Consider the following 15,866-nt stretch of genomic DNA (forward strand, 5'->3'; position numbering starts at 1 on the left):
CCCCCATTTTCAATGTTTTAGACATCGTACCGAAAAAAATGATTTTTCTGTGGGAAAATCAAACAGATTCCGGAAAATACCCGTGATGTGTAATGAAAAGACTTTCAACATTCTACTAATGCAACGATAGAGGCTAGAGTACATGCGTGATACTTTGTACAGGAGAAATTTAATGTTGTAAATTTTATCTAGTTTCAACATGCAAGTTTATTGATGTAGTACACAAAAACTACTATTTCTAAAAATGTATATTGTTATGAGTAATGTGTAATAATATGTTCCCTAACATATGAATTATTAATTTTAGTAATATCAGCGTTATTAGCTGAAATATTTCACAAAACATATTTTTCCGTTTTGACCCAATCTCACCCCCTAGACCCATTGTCACCCCCATCGACGGTATCATATTCATTCCTGATCAGTAAATTTGACACATTTCTGATTTCAAATATTTGAAAAACCAAGTTAAATATGCTGAATGGTCTTAATGAGCGCCATTTTTTAAGATTTTCAACGGAAGAGAAACGTCCTTCAGACTCACAAGATTTTGACGGTATAATTTTCTATTTGCAGTTTAATAGGTCAAAAACCTGGGCTGCAAAATGGTGAGTCGACAATCAGGAAGGAGCGTCCAACACAGCTCTGGTCCTCACAAGTTCCTACCTCGCGCTTCCACGGGTTAAATGATGACAAAGACCGCCAGCTAAGGGTTGCGTACTTAGCTGGTAGTGCAGCCTGGGCACTGTTGTCCTTCTGACATCAGCTAGAGTGAGGAGGTGCGTTCTGAGCGTCTGTACACCAGGAGGTGCGGCTCAAACAGCGTCTGTTCTGGTATCCAGCGGCTGAGTACGAAACGCTGTATCACGTCAGCTACACCTAAGATGGCAGTCCCATCAACGTGATGTAGGTAGCGCGACCCCGGTAAGGTAGCATACCGAATTCATTATCCACCACGAAAAATGGAGAAAGAAGAAGAAACGAACGTAATTTTCGGCAACCGACCTGGCAACGAAATAAGGACTATGATTGGAAACTCGGTACCTGGAACGTCAGGACCTTAAATTAACCTGGACGAGTGAGCCTTTTGGCTCGTGAATTGCGAAAAGTTGGCGTGTGCGTGGCTGCTATTCAGGAAGTGCGTTGGCTAAGATCTGGAGAACGTGAATTCAGAGCGGTAGATCCCGTCGCTAACACCGCTTTCAAATACAACATCTATTACAGCGGTGGCGATAAAGCTGAACACGGAGTCGGTTTCATAGTGATCGGGAAGCAGATGAAGCGCGTTATTAGGTGGAGGCCGATCAACGAGCGGATCTGCGTATTGAGGATTCGGGGCAAGTTCTTCAACTACAGCCTGATCAACGTATATGCACCGACTAACGACAAACCCGATGACGTGAAGGACGCGTTTTACGAATGTCTAGACAAGACCTATGGAGAATGCCCAAAACACGACGTGAAAATTGTCATCGGCGACGCTAATGCGCAGGTCGGAAAAGAGGACTTCTTCCGTCCTATCATTGGTAAAGAGAGCCTTCACTCTGTTACCAACGACAACGGCCTACGTTTAGTGAACTTTGCTGCCACCAGGGGGATGGCCATCAGTAGCACCTACTTTGCACGCAAGGATATCCGCAAGCACACCTGGCAACACCCAAATGGCGAACTTTGCAACCAAATCGACCATGTTCTGGTAGACGGCCGACATTTTTCCGACGTCATCGATGTTAGAACTTTCAGGGGTCCTAATATCGACTCAGACCACTATCTCGTTGTAAGCAAAATTCGAGCGCGATTATCAACCGTCTCGAGTTCTAGAAATCGACAATCGTTGCGTTTCAATATCCAACGCCTGTCAGCAGATGGTGTAGCAGCGGACTACCATCAAAAGCTCGACGAGCGGATTAGCGAAATCGACGAAAGCGTCAACCTCAGCGATCTGTGGGAGTCAGTCCACGGAGCAGTGAGCACAGTAGCGCGAGAAGTGGTAGGTACTGCTCAACGAAGACCAAGGAACGGTTGGTTCGACGAGGAGTGCCAGAGAATGACGAACGAGAAGAACATGGCTAGAAGCCGGATGCTGGTGTCTGGTACCCGTCAGAGCAGAGAGCGGTACAAGGAAGCAAGGGCAGCCGAAAAACGGATCCATCGCAGAAAGAAAAAGGAGCATGAAGAGGCAGTAATTGCTCAGGCGCAAGAAGCTATGGAAGAGAACAACATGCGACGGTTCTACGAGTCCGTAAATGGTGTGCGGAGAAAAACAGCGCCGTCTCCCGCCATGTGCAACGACCGCGAAGGAAACTTGCTGACGGATAAGACAATGGTGGCCGCCAGGTGGAAAGAGTACTTTGAGTCATTGTTGAATGGAAATAATGGAAGTGGATCTGGTAGCAGAATTCAAATCGATGACGATGGACAGGCTGTGGAACCTCCAACGCTAGATGAGGTAAAAAAAGCTATCAATGGGCTGAAGAACAACAAGGCTGCTGGGAAGGACGAGCTCCCGGCCGAACTTCTCAAACACGGAAGCGAGCAGCTGCACGAACTCCTTCACCGTATCATATCGAGGATATGGGAGGAAGAACAAATGCCTACTAGTTGGTTGGAAGGTCTCATTTCCCCTTTGTACAAGAAAGGGCATCGACTGGAGTGCGCCAATTACCGAGGGATAACACTCCTTAATTCGACGTACAAAATCATGTCTGGAGTTCTGTTCAACAGATTGAGACCGTATGAGGAGTCCTTTGTCGGCGAATACCAAGCTGGTTTTCGAGAGGGCCGATCAACGACGGATCAAATGTTTACCCTGCGTCAAATCCTAGATAAATTCCGGGAGTACAACTTGCAGACTCATCATCTGTTTGTAGATTTCAAAGCTGCGTACGATTCAGTGAAGAGAAACGAGTTGTGGCAAATTATGTCCGAACATGGCTTTCCGGCGAAGCTGATTAGACTGATTCGTGCAACGCTTGATGGATCAAAATCAAGTGTGCGGGTGGTGGACGAGATTTCATCATCGTTCGTAACCTTAGATGGATTGAAACAGGGTGACGCTCTTTCTAACTTGCTGTTTAACATAGCGCTCGAAGGTGCTATCAGGAGAGCCGGTGTGCAGAGAAGCGGTACCATTATCACACGTTCTCATATGCTCCTTGGCTTCGCGGACGATATCGACATCATCGGGATTGACCGTCGGGCAGTGGAAGAGGTGTTCGTGCCTTTCAAGAGGGAGACAGCGAGAATCGGGCTCACGATCAACACCACAAAAACGAAGTACATGATAGCTGGTGGTCAACGTGGGTCCGGACGTGTTAGTGGTAGCGAAATGGTGCTAGGTGGTGATAAGTTTGAAGTGGTGGAAGAATTTGTGTATCTTGGAACACTAGTGACATGCGATAATGATGTTACCCGCGAGGTGAAAAGACGCATTGCAGCTGCGAGTCGGGCTTTCTACGGGCTCCGTAACCAGCTGAAGTCCCGTAGCCTGCAAACGAAAACAAAACTCGCGTTATACAAGACACTGATCCTTCCGGTTGTCCTTTATGGCCATGAATCATGGACATTGAAGGAAGTCGACCGGAGAGCTTTCGGGGTGTTTGAACGTAAAGTGCTGCGAACAATACTCGGCGGTAAACTAGAAAACGGCATCTGGCGGCGTCGCATGAATCACGAGTTGTACCAAGTGTATAAAGAGGTGGATATTGTCAAGCGCATAAAACACGGCAGGCTGCGTTGGGCTGGTCACGTTGCCCGTATGCCGGAAGAACGACAAGCAAAGATAATATTCAACAGAGAACCCGGACGAGGCCGCCGACTTCGTGGTAGGCCGCGCACACGATGGCTTTTTGCGGTTGAGGAGGACTTAAGGGCACTTAACGTTCAGGGCGACTGGAAGCGATTGGCCCAGGACCGAGCCCAGTGGAGAAGACTCATCCATTCGGCGCAGATTCATCGTAGCGAATTGTAGCCCATCAAGTATCAAGTAAGTAGGTCAAAAACCTATAGATCGCCGTAAATATCGATAGAAAATTTAGATTAGTGTCTTTAAGAATTTAGGGAGGAAATATCTCTTGATTGACTAGCGACCCTCGTGAAAAACAACTCCAAAAAAATGAAAATAATTTAGACATAAAATGTTTCTGCTTCTTATATTTCCCTGAACAACTTGCTCGATATCAGTGACTGAATTAACGGAAATGTACTGTTCTCAAGGACATGGATTTTTTGTTTAAAATAGAAATTTCCTAATTATGAAATCACGACTGCATGTATATAACTCCAATTTTTGCCGCATGATTTGGGGAATCCGCGATTTTCGCGACAGAATTTTATCCACCCGCGATTTTCGCGCTTAACTAGTCAAATCCGCTACAAATCCGCGAAAATCGCGAAATCCGCGAGAATCGCGAAATTCGCGCCTGTTGTAACAGCCCTGTAATTCTCACCACAGCCGACCCAAACCCGACTACCCCGACTTTTTTCAAACCTTAACCCGATGATTTTGTAGCTTGCCAAACCGACTCGCACCCGAATCCGAAAAATGTCAAATTTCGGGCTCGGGTTTGGGCCGGGTTTTCAAGTTTGAAAACCCGAGACCCGACCATCTTTACTAAATAGCTAGAATCTGTCCACCAAATAATGAAACATAGCCTTACAACAATCGTTGGTGCCATGCAACGGTGCTACATTGATCCTAGTTAGACTAAAACCGAAAATTATTAAAGGCAGATAATACTTTTGGTCATGTTTGACCCAAACCACTCCTGTGTGCATCGCTGTTGAGCGAACAGGTCTACTACATGGCAGCAGGTTCATCACTTAGTCGCTATCGTGAGTCACTGCAACGAACATCGCGCTTTGGCACACTGGACTGATTAAAAAGACGAAAAGATAGCCAAAATATAATCGATCGAGCTGAGTCACCCGCGAAATACAGAGCTTGTGTATCCTGGCGTGGGTCAATCAGTTAATTGTGGACCATTGAGAAGGCTCGGGTTTCGCGCGCGCAGTTCTTCTCGCGACGTGATCCAAAACGGACACGGGTTTGAATTTTGAAATCGTGCTCTCGGAAGGGCAACCAAATGCATAACTTATTTATTGTTGGAGTGTTCTGAGTGTGCATAGCGAAAGCGTTTGCGACAATCGCAATAAGCTGATAAACAACACACCGGAGGAATTTCCGAGATAAACCGCGATAAGATTGAACGGTAAAGTTATAACGGTAACTGGTGAACTAAGCAAAATCCTTGTAATCAGTTAGTGATCGCATTTTGACTCGCCAAGACGTGTGTGTTGAGTTGGGACAGAAAACGTGAACCGAATTCGTACGTGATGACGGTTTTAAGTTCTGGGGAATATGGAGGCGCCTCACCAGCACCCCCACCACCCCCTCCACCCAGTTCAGCGGCAGTACCAGCAACTTCGGCGTCACCGCGACTCAACGGCTCCACTAAGGCTGATGCTCCGAATCAGCACCTTTTGATGGCCGACATTCGCAACGGAGTTACGCTGAAACCGACTAAAACCAAAGATAACAGCACTCCGGCGTTCATCAAGAAATCCGGCGTAAGTAACCCCTCGCATCATCATTGGGTGGGACCATGGGAGTTGTCAAAGGAAGACTAGGGCGTGGGAGGATTGTTACTCTTAAGTTCTATTGAAGTTCTTCTGAGAAATCCTGAAGAAATTATTACATGTATATCAGTAATAATTTTGTTAAATTATTCAAATTCGAATGCTATTATTCATGTACTATGTAGTTCGTTTTTAGCTATTCTTTCAAGTAGTTTGTCTTTATTTCTTTGAGCACTTACACCAACATTTCTTGTTTTGGCATTGATTTCAACATCAATCCGTTTTATATTTTAATTATATTATTAGTTATCAAATGAGTTTTGATATTCTTATTACAAGTATTTTCAAACACATAAAATTCATCAGTAAAAATAGTATGTCTTAGATTCAAAATTATTGAGCTTCTCTTCCCAGAAACTACAGGTATCGCCTAACAATGCTACTTAATTGATAAGCAGTGAGTATTAGTTGATACAGCCGCTGTTACTGTTAACTGCTTGTTCGGATCATCTTCTCGCTATAGCCAGCAGTTTGATGCCCACCTATACTCCCTTACTTACCTGGCTGCGGACTTATTAGCGAAACCACAGGCAGGTGAGCGTAAACAAAAAAGCAAGAGAGCCGTATAATCGCCGGGTCTGGTTTTTTATTTTCATTATCATAAGCCCAATGTCATCATTATTAGATGAGCGAAACTACTTGCGGTGGGAATTTTTTCGAGCTGTGCTTGCGTCTTTTTTGCTCCACCCTCTGCAGTTGTGTACGGATGTAAGCATGCTCGACTAGAAGCACAGAACAAGATTGTAACATATTTCTATCAAAAGCAGTTAAAAATAACATATAATTTTGTTGCCAACATTACTTTGTAACACATATATAACAACGTATAAAACTATATCTTCGAGTTGTTTTGTGGAATAACTATAAATAAATGAAAACCGAATTTAGTACTATACCATTTAATTCCACTAGAGTTTGTATACTTTGACAGATACGCGTATTTCGACCTAAACTGTAAGGCCATCTTCAGTGCCATGTACCAGACTCGACTTGTCAAGTTTTATAGCAACTGGCGATATAACAATATCATATCGGAGAAACACATTCTGTTATAATCTTGTTTCTTCCGCCTGGTCGGGTCTGGGTACTTCTCGCTCACAGGTGCCAACGATCGTCGACTTCCCCTTGGGCAGCGCAGAGGGAATGACGATCGCCATTAAAATAGTGCTTTAGTGGAGTGTGAAGATACGCGAGCTGAATGAATTTGCAAACGAATTGGGGCGGTTTGGGACGAAATTTGAATCAGTGCAAATTGAGGCACACGAAACTATTTGCTAAACATGACTCTATCGGAGGTGAAATAGCGGTTTCGGGCGCTAAAACCGGTGTTTAATGGTAGCACATCACACGTATCTACGCAAACAACGGAGGAATTCAATCAAATATCGCTTGATGGATTACGACTCCGATAACGATTGTTCTGATTTGCTCGATAAGATATTGTTTGTAAGCATGAAAACAAGCATAGCGTATCGATTCCACCTGAGCTGAAATATAGGGAAAAGCATCCTATTCATGGCGCTTAATTCAATTATTTCTTCATCACTGAGCTGAAAGTTATTTGGTTTAAAATTGACAAGACATTCATTCTAATTCTTATAAATATGCATTAAATTAAAGTATTGAAAACGAACAGTGAAACCGAATTACGAGTCCGTCGTAAAACATTACGAATTTTTAGAGGTTTAGTGCATTTGATGAAATGTGCCAAATGCTGTAAATGGGAAAATAGGTAGCAAACCGACGAAGAATTATGTATTTTGTGAACACAACGCGTTAATCTTTAGAAAATAACTATCTTATGTAAAATTGTCTAAGAAATCTAATGAAAGTGGTTATGATAGCCGCACGGATTAGTATTCGTTCTACTTCATCTTAAGCGCTATTATTCGTCGTATCAAACTTAAAATGTTTCACTACGGCGGATATTCAAACTTACCTGCAACATAGATTCATTTTCCAAGTGTAATTTTATGAAAGCTGTTATGGTTCGTACATTTGTACACCAAAAATGCAATAAAACTACTGTATTTCGATAAATAACTTCAGCTTAGCTTAGCTTAGACTGACTACACATATCAATGGTTGCTATTCCGTGATTGACCGAAGTCAGTGAAAATGCACAAAGAATCAACTAGAAGTTCGGCTGGGTTGGCCATAATCTTCTTCAGTGTGCCTAATTCAGTGCCTCTATTTATACAGGGTCAATAACGGCGCCGGCCACGTCCTTGCAGTCAGGTGGGATTGGGGGAAGGAATGTTAGTGTGTAACCTTTGCTTTTTGGAGACCGTGTTTGCCTCTGCATCTCCACAAAGGTTACTGGCATCCCTCTTGTTAATGGGGAGGATCGTTGGGTCATAGGATTCACTTTGATAAGCGATTAGACCATGATAAACAATGATTTGTGAGATATATACATGCTTATACGTAAATATAATATTTTCATTTGATATGAACAATTTCTATGTAGAGGAAAATTATGCCGACACTTGATGTGACGAACCATTCAAAGTTTGTTGAACAAATACCTAAATGTAACATTCCTACAGCTGTCAGGACGAAAGCATGTGTTATTATATTTTACTCATTTGAAAAGAAACAAAAAACTCGATTGGTTGGGACATCATAGAACACTCTTATTCTTATGCCGACACTTACAGTAGCGAACCATCCAAAGTTTGTTGAATAAAGTGAACCTTTCGCAAGTCTACACTTGTAGTGTCGAACCATTCAAAGTTTTTTTAATTACAAAAATAAAGGTATATAAGAGGTGTTCTGAAAAAAAAAATGTGAAACATAAATAAATCATGAATCAGAGTTTGTGTCGACACTCACAGTGACGAACCATCCATAGTTTGTTGAAAAATCATATTTACATCCCACCATTGTAACGATTGAATGTGCAGTCATACATATTTTATAGATTAGAAATAGTAGCATGAAACGAGCTCACCAATTGATCCGTTATCCTTGACTGAGCAGCCACAATCCACTTTCGGCTTCATTCGTTTGCTCGGCTATAAAAAAGCACTCAGGAAAACAAAATAAGCGCGCGACCCAAAAAGAATAAAAAAAACTGTTCGGGCTTTCTTGACGCACTGCCCAGGAGCAAGCGCACTATGGCTTATCAGGTGGCCAATAATCAAAAAAATGATGTGCCCTAAATTTCAATTCTTGTTTACCATTTTATTGTAAACATGTCTGCTAAAAAATCCCCAAAATATTAGGGCATGATTTGCATTGCGCACTCAGATATGAGGTGCCAAAGTTGAGCCTATGGAGAAAAACTTGTTTTTATTAACAAAAACTATGGTTTACTCAAATGAATATAACTTTTTTTCTATAATACTTACGTAAAATGTTTTTACACCATTTGAAAGCTGAAAAAAAGGCTTCCTAGAAACAATAAAAAAAATAAAAAAAAGCTCCAACATAGTGGCTTTTATGATGTTTTTTTATAAAGCGGTTAAAAATATCGAATAAGCTTATAGTTAACACATCGAGTACTTTTTTGTCCCAAGTTGTCCCAGGCTTAAATTCAGTTCCAAGGGTACTTTGGGATGTAAACTAAAGAATCGTGAAGAATTTAGCTGCACAAATTTGCACTTTTTTAATTTAAGGCTTTTTGAATTTTTTCAATATTTTAATTATTTTCTATTGAAAACAGCTAAAAACTAATTTAGAAAATAACTGAATTTCGCTAAATCATTCATATTATTATTTCTATGCAAGTTATAATATTTATAATGGTTTGCACAACGTTAATCGCATAAATGGCTTATATGCATTATAAGTAACAAAGTTTAATATTTCGCTATAGGCCCTATTCAAAAGTTAGTCTCGAAAACTTGTTTTTGAAAATAAAACATCAAATTTGTATCATAAAACTCATAAATACGACATGAGATGGAAAAAATATTTTTGGCCGCCAGTCTGTATGGAAACCGCCCATAGTGAAGCGTCAAGGTCGAAGGATCAAACAGAACTAACCGATCGCGGCACTTTTTCAGTTACTCCAACCGAACTCACCGATCACGCCACTTTTTCACTTACGAGACCGACGCGCGACATGTTTGATCCTGCCCTCGTCGCTTGCCCCGGGAAAAGCAACTGTCAAGGTCGAAAGATCAAACAGAACTCTGTATTTCGATAAATAACTTCAGTCCAATTATTGCACTTTTTCACCGAAATCGCATGGACGAACAGGAATTGCGAGAAATGCTTAACGATCGGCTCCAGTCACACCACTTTACGATACAAGTTTCTTTCCGTCCCCTGTGTGACTTACTTCACCGGGCACTTATTTTCAGTATGGAAAGCCTTCGTACTTCTTCACTGAAGGATTTCATTCCAATCGATCAGTGATCAATTTTAATTCCTGCATTCACTTTTTTAGACTGTTATTATTTAGAAAACTTTTTTTTAAGAGATCGTAGTAGGCGCGACGGATGTGTTGAAAATTGATCTGTCACTTTTTTATCGTCTCCGAAAATTATTACACTGAGCCAATTAATCCGATTATCCTTATCTGAAAAATTATATACCTGCTTCGGAATTCAGATTTGATAGGTTTTATTAATGTCCAATGATGACTATATGAAGATCCAATTGAGTTGAAATAATAACAATATGGAAGCAATTTGAATTCTACATAAAACTTATTGGACACCATTATCCGTTCTGCCATTACAAAATCATATACATGGTATCTGATTGTGTAATGTGAAAAACATCAGTTTTCATTTAGCTATAAGATGGCGTGTCCACTGCACAATTTGCTCGTTAATTTCGGTTTCTAGACGAATTGTTGGAAATTTTTCAAAGATCTTATCAAAGGTAAGCTGTAGAAATCAGTTATTTTCGATTATACTGCTATTTTCTTAATATATTTCAGAATATGGAACCTCCCTTCATGGGCCTTTGTCTTGGTCGTTGAAGAGATTTGCTTCAAATTCCATGCAACTATGAACCTTCGATGTTCTGCCTGACGTTATCGAAGTAAGTTATTTTATTAGTTAGTTAGTTTTGGACATTAAATTCAGGGAGATTTTTCATCATTTCAGAAATTGTTCACCAACTATGCTGGAACAAAATTCCCTCTGAATTGTTGAAACAGACGTAGACGAATGTCTTCAATATGTGCGAACACCCGGATAATGTAATGATTAAAGAATGGCGAAGTAGGTCTCCCTCAAATCAAGGAAATATATTTTATGAATTTCGCTCCTTTGTATTGAAGAAATGCAAAATAAACAATTTTAAATTTACTTGAACGATTTTAATATTTATGAAATTTTATTTTGGATAATCAAATATAGCAAATGCCAATTGATAACTCATTCATTGTTATCAAAGAATCAATTACAATTTATTTTAGTTTCACACGAAAGTTATATGATTTTGTATATGACACCAGCTTAGATTGGATTTTTATAGCCATAGACTTTTTGTTTGAATGTTATATGATTTTCGTAATGAACTCTATCTGTATGAATTCAAAATAAGAGTTATATGAAAATCGTTATGGAAAAAAGCTATATGTTTATTGTAATGATTCGAACATGAAAAATTTTTGGAGTGTAGATTCGGCTGGTAAAACGGCTGGTGAAGTTTTTGAAAAAAGTGTCTATAGCGGAATAAAAAACAGTTTATTTTGCACGCGTTCTGCTGGGTAGTGATTTATTATAGCCCAAGCAGCAGGTGAAGAAGCATCGAAGCCGGACTTCAAATTTTCAGGAGCGAGGCTATTCGGTCAAATGGTCACTTGCTGATGATGACCAGTCGATCAGGTTTTCAGCTTGAACCGCCGGTTCTCTGGAGGGTTTGAGTTTTGCCTTCGTTTCATCTTCACCAGAAAATTCGTTTATTTTTGCGTCGTCGCGTCGCCGAAGTTTTTTTTTTGCAAATACGAATTGTACGGTAATCAATGCTTATGCTTATGCTTATGTAGTTATTTAAGGTGGCAGGATCCGTCATTGATTTCGGAATTTTCAAAAGCAGTTTTTTCGTTCAAAATCAAGAAAATTTACAGGAAAATGTATTCACTGTATTCAGTTCCCCTACCGAAACACAGTGAACACATTTTCATCGAATAATTTTTAGTTTTGAACAGAAAAACTGCTTTTCAAGTTTCGATGATGACGATGATTACGATGACGGAGCGTTGATCGTTAAAAACTTTTTTAAGTAGCTAATAACCCGCTTCACTGCATATATTTTTTCACTATTCGCTGGGATAAAATGAAGTTTGATGTTTTCAGATCTAATGAATAATTCACAGCTTTTGGTCACTCAGCATCTAAATATGATATGCCAATGTTGTTCCAGAAGTAAATTTTAGATATATCTTTTAGCTATCACTATCAATATTTGCAATTGCAAAGCTTTTTTTCGCTTGATCCGGTTCAATTCACCTTGCAAAAGAAAACAGAAAATATTAAAAATCACTAGTAAGCCTTCGTACTTCTTCACTGAAGGATTTCATTCCAATCGATCAGTGATCAATTTTAATTCCTGCATTCACTTTTTTAGACTGTTATTATTTAGAAAACTTTTTTTTAAGAGATCGTAGTAGGCAGCGCGCGCGACGGATGTGTTGAAAATTGATCTGTCACTTTTCTATCGTCTCCGAAAATTATTAGATTCGGCTGGTGAAACGGCTGGTGAAGTTTTTGAAAAAAGTATCTATAGCGGAATTAAAACGGTTTATTTTGCACGCCCAAGCAGCAGGTGAAGAAGCATCGAAGCCGGACTTCAAATTTTTAGGAGCGCGGCTATTCGGTCAAATGGTCACTTGCTGGTGATGACCAGTCGATCAGGTTTTCAGCTTGAACCGTTGTCCGGTTCTCTGGAGGGTTTGAGTTTTGCCTTCGTTTCATCTTCACCAGAAAATTCGTTTATATTTGCGTCGTCGCGTCGCCGAAGTTTTTTTTTTTAGCAAATACGAATTGTACGGTCATCAATGCTTATGCTTATGCTTATGTTGTTATTTAAAAACTTTTTTAAGTAGCTCATAATCCACTTCACTGTATATATTTTTTCACTGTTCGCTGGGATAAAATGAAGTTTGATGTTTTCAGATCTAATGAATAATTCACAGCTTTTGGTCAGACAGCATCTAAATATGATATGCCAATGTTGTTCCAGAAGTAAATTTTAGATATATCTTTTAGCTATCACTATCAATATTTGCTATTGCAAAGCTTTTTTTCGCCTGATCCGGTTCAATTCACCTTGCAAGAGAAAACAGAAAATACTAAAAATCACTAGAAATTATTGAACCATTAAACTCTAATGTCTAGGCCTTTTTCGAGTGCTACTTACAGACGTCTTCGGGCTCGATTTTTTTTTATGTCTTTAAATATGCCATATTTCCTGAATCGGAATCTCTAGTAATAGTGATGGTCAAACTATGACTGAAATGAATTAGAAAGACTACGAACTTGTGTTCAGCCTTCTAACTCTTTGTTATAAGTATTCTTCCACAGATTCGCATAAAAGTCCCAAGTTTTATAGGATTTCCTATATATATTTTCTTTTTGGTGTTCTCAAATTGGTGGAACCTACGTACGCCAGCTAGTTAAACAGTTTGAGAAAAAGTCAAGGTGAGCAATGGTCTGTGAAATGAACGATTTTCTAAATCACGTTTTACGATTTTGACGTATATGGTGAGTGCAATCAATGTAAACATCATTTTTTGTACGACAAAGAAACAAGTTTTCAATCATTTGTGTTATCTTCGAGCCGAGTGAAAATAAGACTATTAAATTGAATAAAAAAAATTGGCGGCCATCTTGGATTTTGATGCCATTTTGATTTCAGATTTGGACAATTATTTTTTCACCTGGTGAGCACTCAACATGATGAATTACCACTAATAACAGTAGTAGTGTCTAGTACACGACACTAAAGACGGTTTTACAGTTGAGGTCAAAATACGCGTATCTGTCAATTTCTCAAGGAATTTTCTTTTATAATGTGTTATTGATAAACCGTCTAACGCCATCGATTGCAGCGAACAAACTTTTTTTTTTCACCATATGCATTGTTGTTCTTCGAATGAAGTTGATGGATTGCACGTTTGTAAAGTATCTTTTTAACTGAGGTCCAACATACATGTGAAACATAGTGAAACTAAACAGCAGAGAAGCAGGCTTTGTCTCAATGTGGACGTAATGCCAATACTTAGGAGTATTATTTTGAGGTTGAAAAATGTGGCGGTCATCTTGGAATTCGACGCCATCTTGATTTTAAGCAATTGAAAGAATTATTTATTTATTATCATTTTCTTACATTTTTATTACTGAGCTGTTATGCCTGAAGATATGTAGAAGAATCATTCCTTTAATAACCTGTGTTTATAACTCATTAAGCTGAGAAGCAGGCTTGGTCCTAGAAGGGACGTAACGGCAGGAAAAAGAAGAACAAGAAGAAAAGTATGCGTAAGCTGTTTTAAGTAGTAGCCTCGAAATGCAACATTTTAAGTGCTCACAAAGCGAAAAACTCATTCTACAACTTAAAATCAAAACGGCGTCAAAATCCAAGATGGCCGCCAAATTTCTGTCATTCAAACAATAGCCTTACAAACGATTGACAACTTATTTATTCGTTGTACAAAAAATGATGTTTGCATTGCACAATGGTCCGAGTCGACAATTTAGCTGGAAAAAAGTGTTTTCTTCGTTCTCGTCGGTTTTAGACGCAGTTTTGCATCTAAGAGAAAGTTGAATAGGGTGGCCCTTACATAAGCTTCAATTTTGACTTAAACTGTTTTGTTGACCCGAAAAATCAGTTTTTTTTTTGTCTAACATTTTTGTTTTACGTGAATGAAGAATTCAAAAGAGTTGCAGAGGAAGTAATGATACATATTTTTGCTGAACATTGTAAGTTTGCTATTATCGTAATTTTGATGTTTTTGTCAAATTTAAGTGGGAATCTATGAAACACTTAGATGCACATAACTCATGGAGTTGGTATAGATAATTTTTTCCTTTTAGCGGTGTTCAAAAGGCCATTCATTAAGCAACTTTTGCTGCAATAACTGTGAGAACGCCATTTTTGTAAATTAAGAAAATTCACTTTAAAGTTCGAAATTCGCTTGTAAATCGCAAAATTGTGAAGTTAACGGTATGTTGCTTTCATAAAGTTGTAGGTTTTAACTAGGTTTACAACTTTTCCATATGCAACTTTATGGAGAAATGTGAACCAAAAAAAAAAGTAGATTGTAAAATACATTTAATTAATTTTTAATGAAAAAATTCTTCAAGTAGTAATAATATAATTTTACTTTTATTCTCTAAATAATGTTCCAAACCTGTATATTTTTTGGAAGTTTTGGCCTTTTCAATGATGATACCACCATTTCCACAGTTCTATACTTCAAAATACTATTGTATGTATATGGTCACAATAATACAATTGGCATTGGCACATTTTTTTTATTTTGAACTACGTCACTCAGTACTGATAAAATAATAATGAAATCACAAAACCATGCAAAGTATACTACACCAAGTTTATAAAAGCGGCTAATGAATTACTATAAAACGCAATATTTCATAGTTATAAATACAAAGTGACCTTCTGAATCGAATTATCATTTACATATTTTTTGTTTCACTTCTTCTTCTTCTTTCTGGCGTTACGTCCCCACTGGGACAGAGCCTGCTTCTCAGCTTAGTGTTCTTATGAGCACTTCCACAGTTATTAACTGAGAGCTTACTTTGCCAATGACCATTTTTGCATGCGTATATCGTGTGGCAGGTACGAAGATACTCTATGCCCTGGGAAGTCGAGAAAATTTCCAACCCGAAAAGATCCTCGACCGGTGGGATTCGAACCCACGACCCTCAGCTTGGTCTTGCTGAATAGCTGCGCGTTTACCGCTACGGCTATCTGGGCCCCTTTCACATTTATCCAAAAAATTGTGTATAGGAAAAGTATAGAACCTACAACTTTCCTGAGGGCAGGTCGCCGATAAGTTTGAAATCTTGTGAGTTACAGGCGAATTTCGATTTTTTAAAGAGTTTTTGGAAGTGAATTTCTTAATTTACAAAAATAACGTTCTCACAGTTTTTGCTGCAATAGTTGCCTATTGTATGGCCTTTCGAATACCGCTAAAAGAAAAATTTTGTCGAAAAACTCGAAGAGTTATGGGCATCTATAGATTTCATAGTTTGTCACTTAAATATTAGACAAAAAAAACTTCTTTTTCGGGTCCATTCTAAGTT

The 15,866-nt window shown here is 39.1% G+C and overlaps 1 protein-coding gene across 2 annotated transcripts in view; it reads left to right on the forward strand.

The window, feature by feature from the left end:
* The first annotated feature begins 4,821 nt into the window (after positions 1 to 4,821).
* LOC5569143 (proteoglycan 4) overlaps positions 4,822 to 15,866 on the forward strand; it is a 39,976-nt gene continuing 28,931 nt past the window's right edge. For both annotated transcript variants that reach the window (XM_001652698.2, XM_021848494.1), the window contains exon 1: positions 4,822 to 5,568. In XM_001652698.2, the coding sequence (XP_001652748.1) occupies positions 5,335 to 5,568 (234 nt within the window). In that variant the 5' untranslated portion in view covers positions 4,822 to 5,334. The remainder of the gene's footprint in view (positions 5,569 to 15,866) is intronic.

This window comes from Aedes aegypti, chromosome 3 (assembly GCF_002204515.2).
Source record: "Aedes aegypti strain LVP_AGWG chromosome 3, AaegL5.0 Primary Assembly, whole genome shotgun sequence".
Taxonomy (NCBI): Eukaryota; Metazoa; Arthropoda; class Insecta; order Diptera; family Culicidae; genus Aedes; species Aedes aegypti.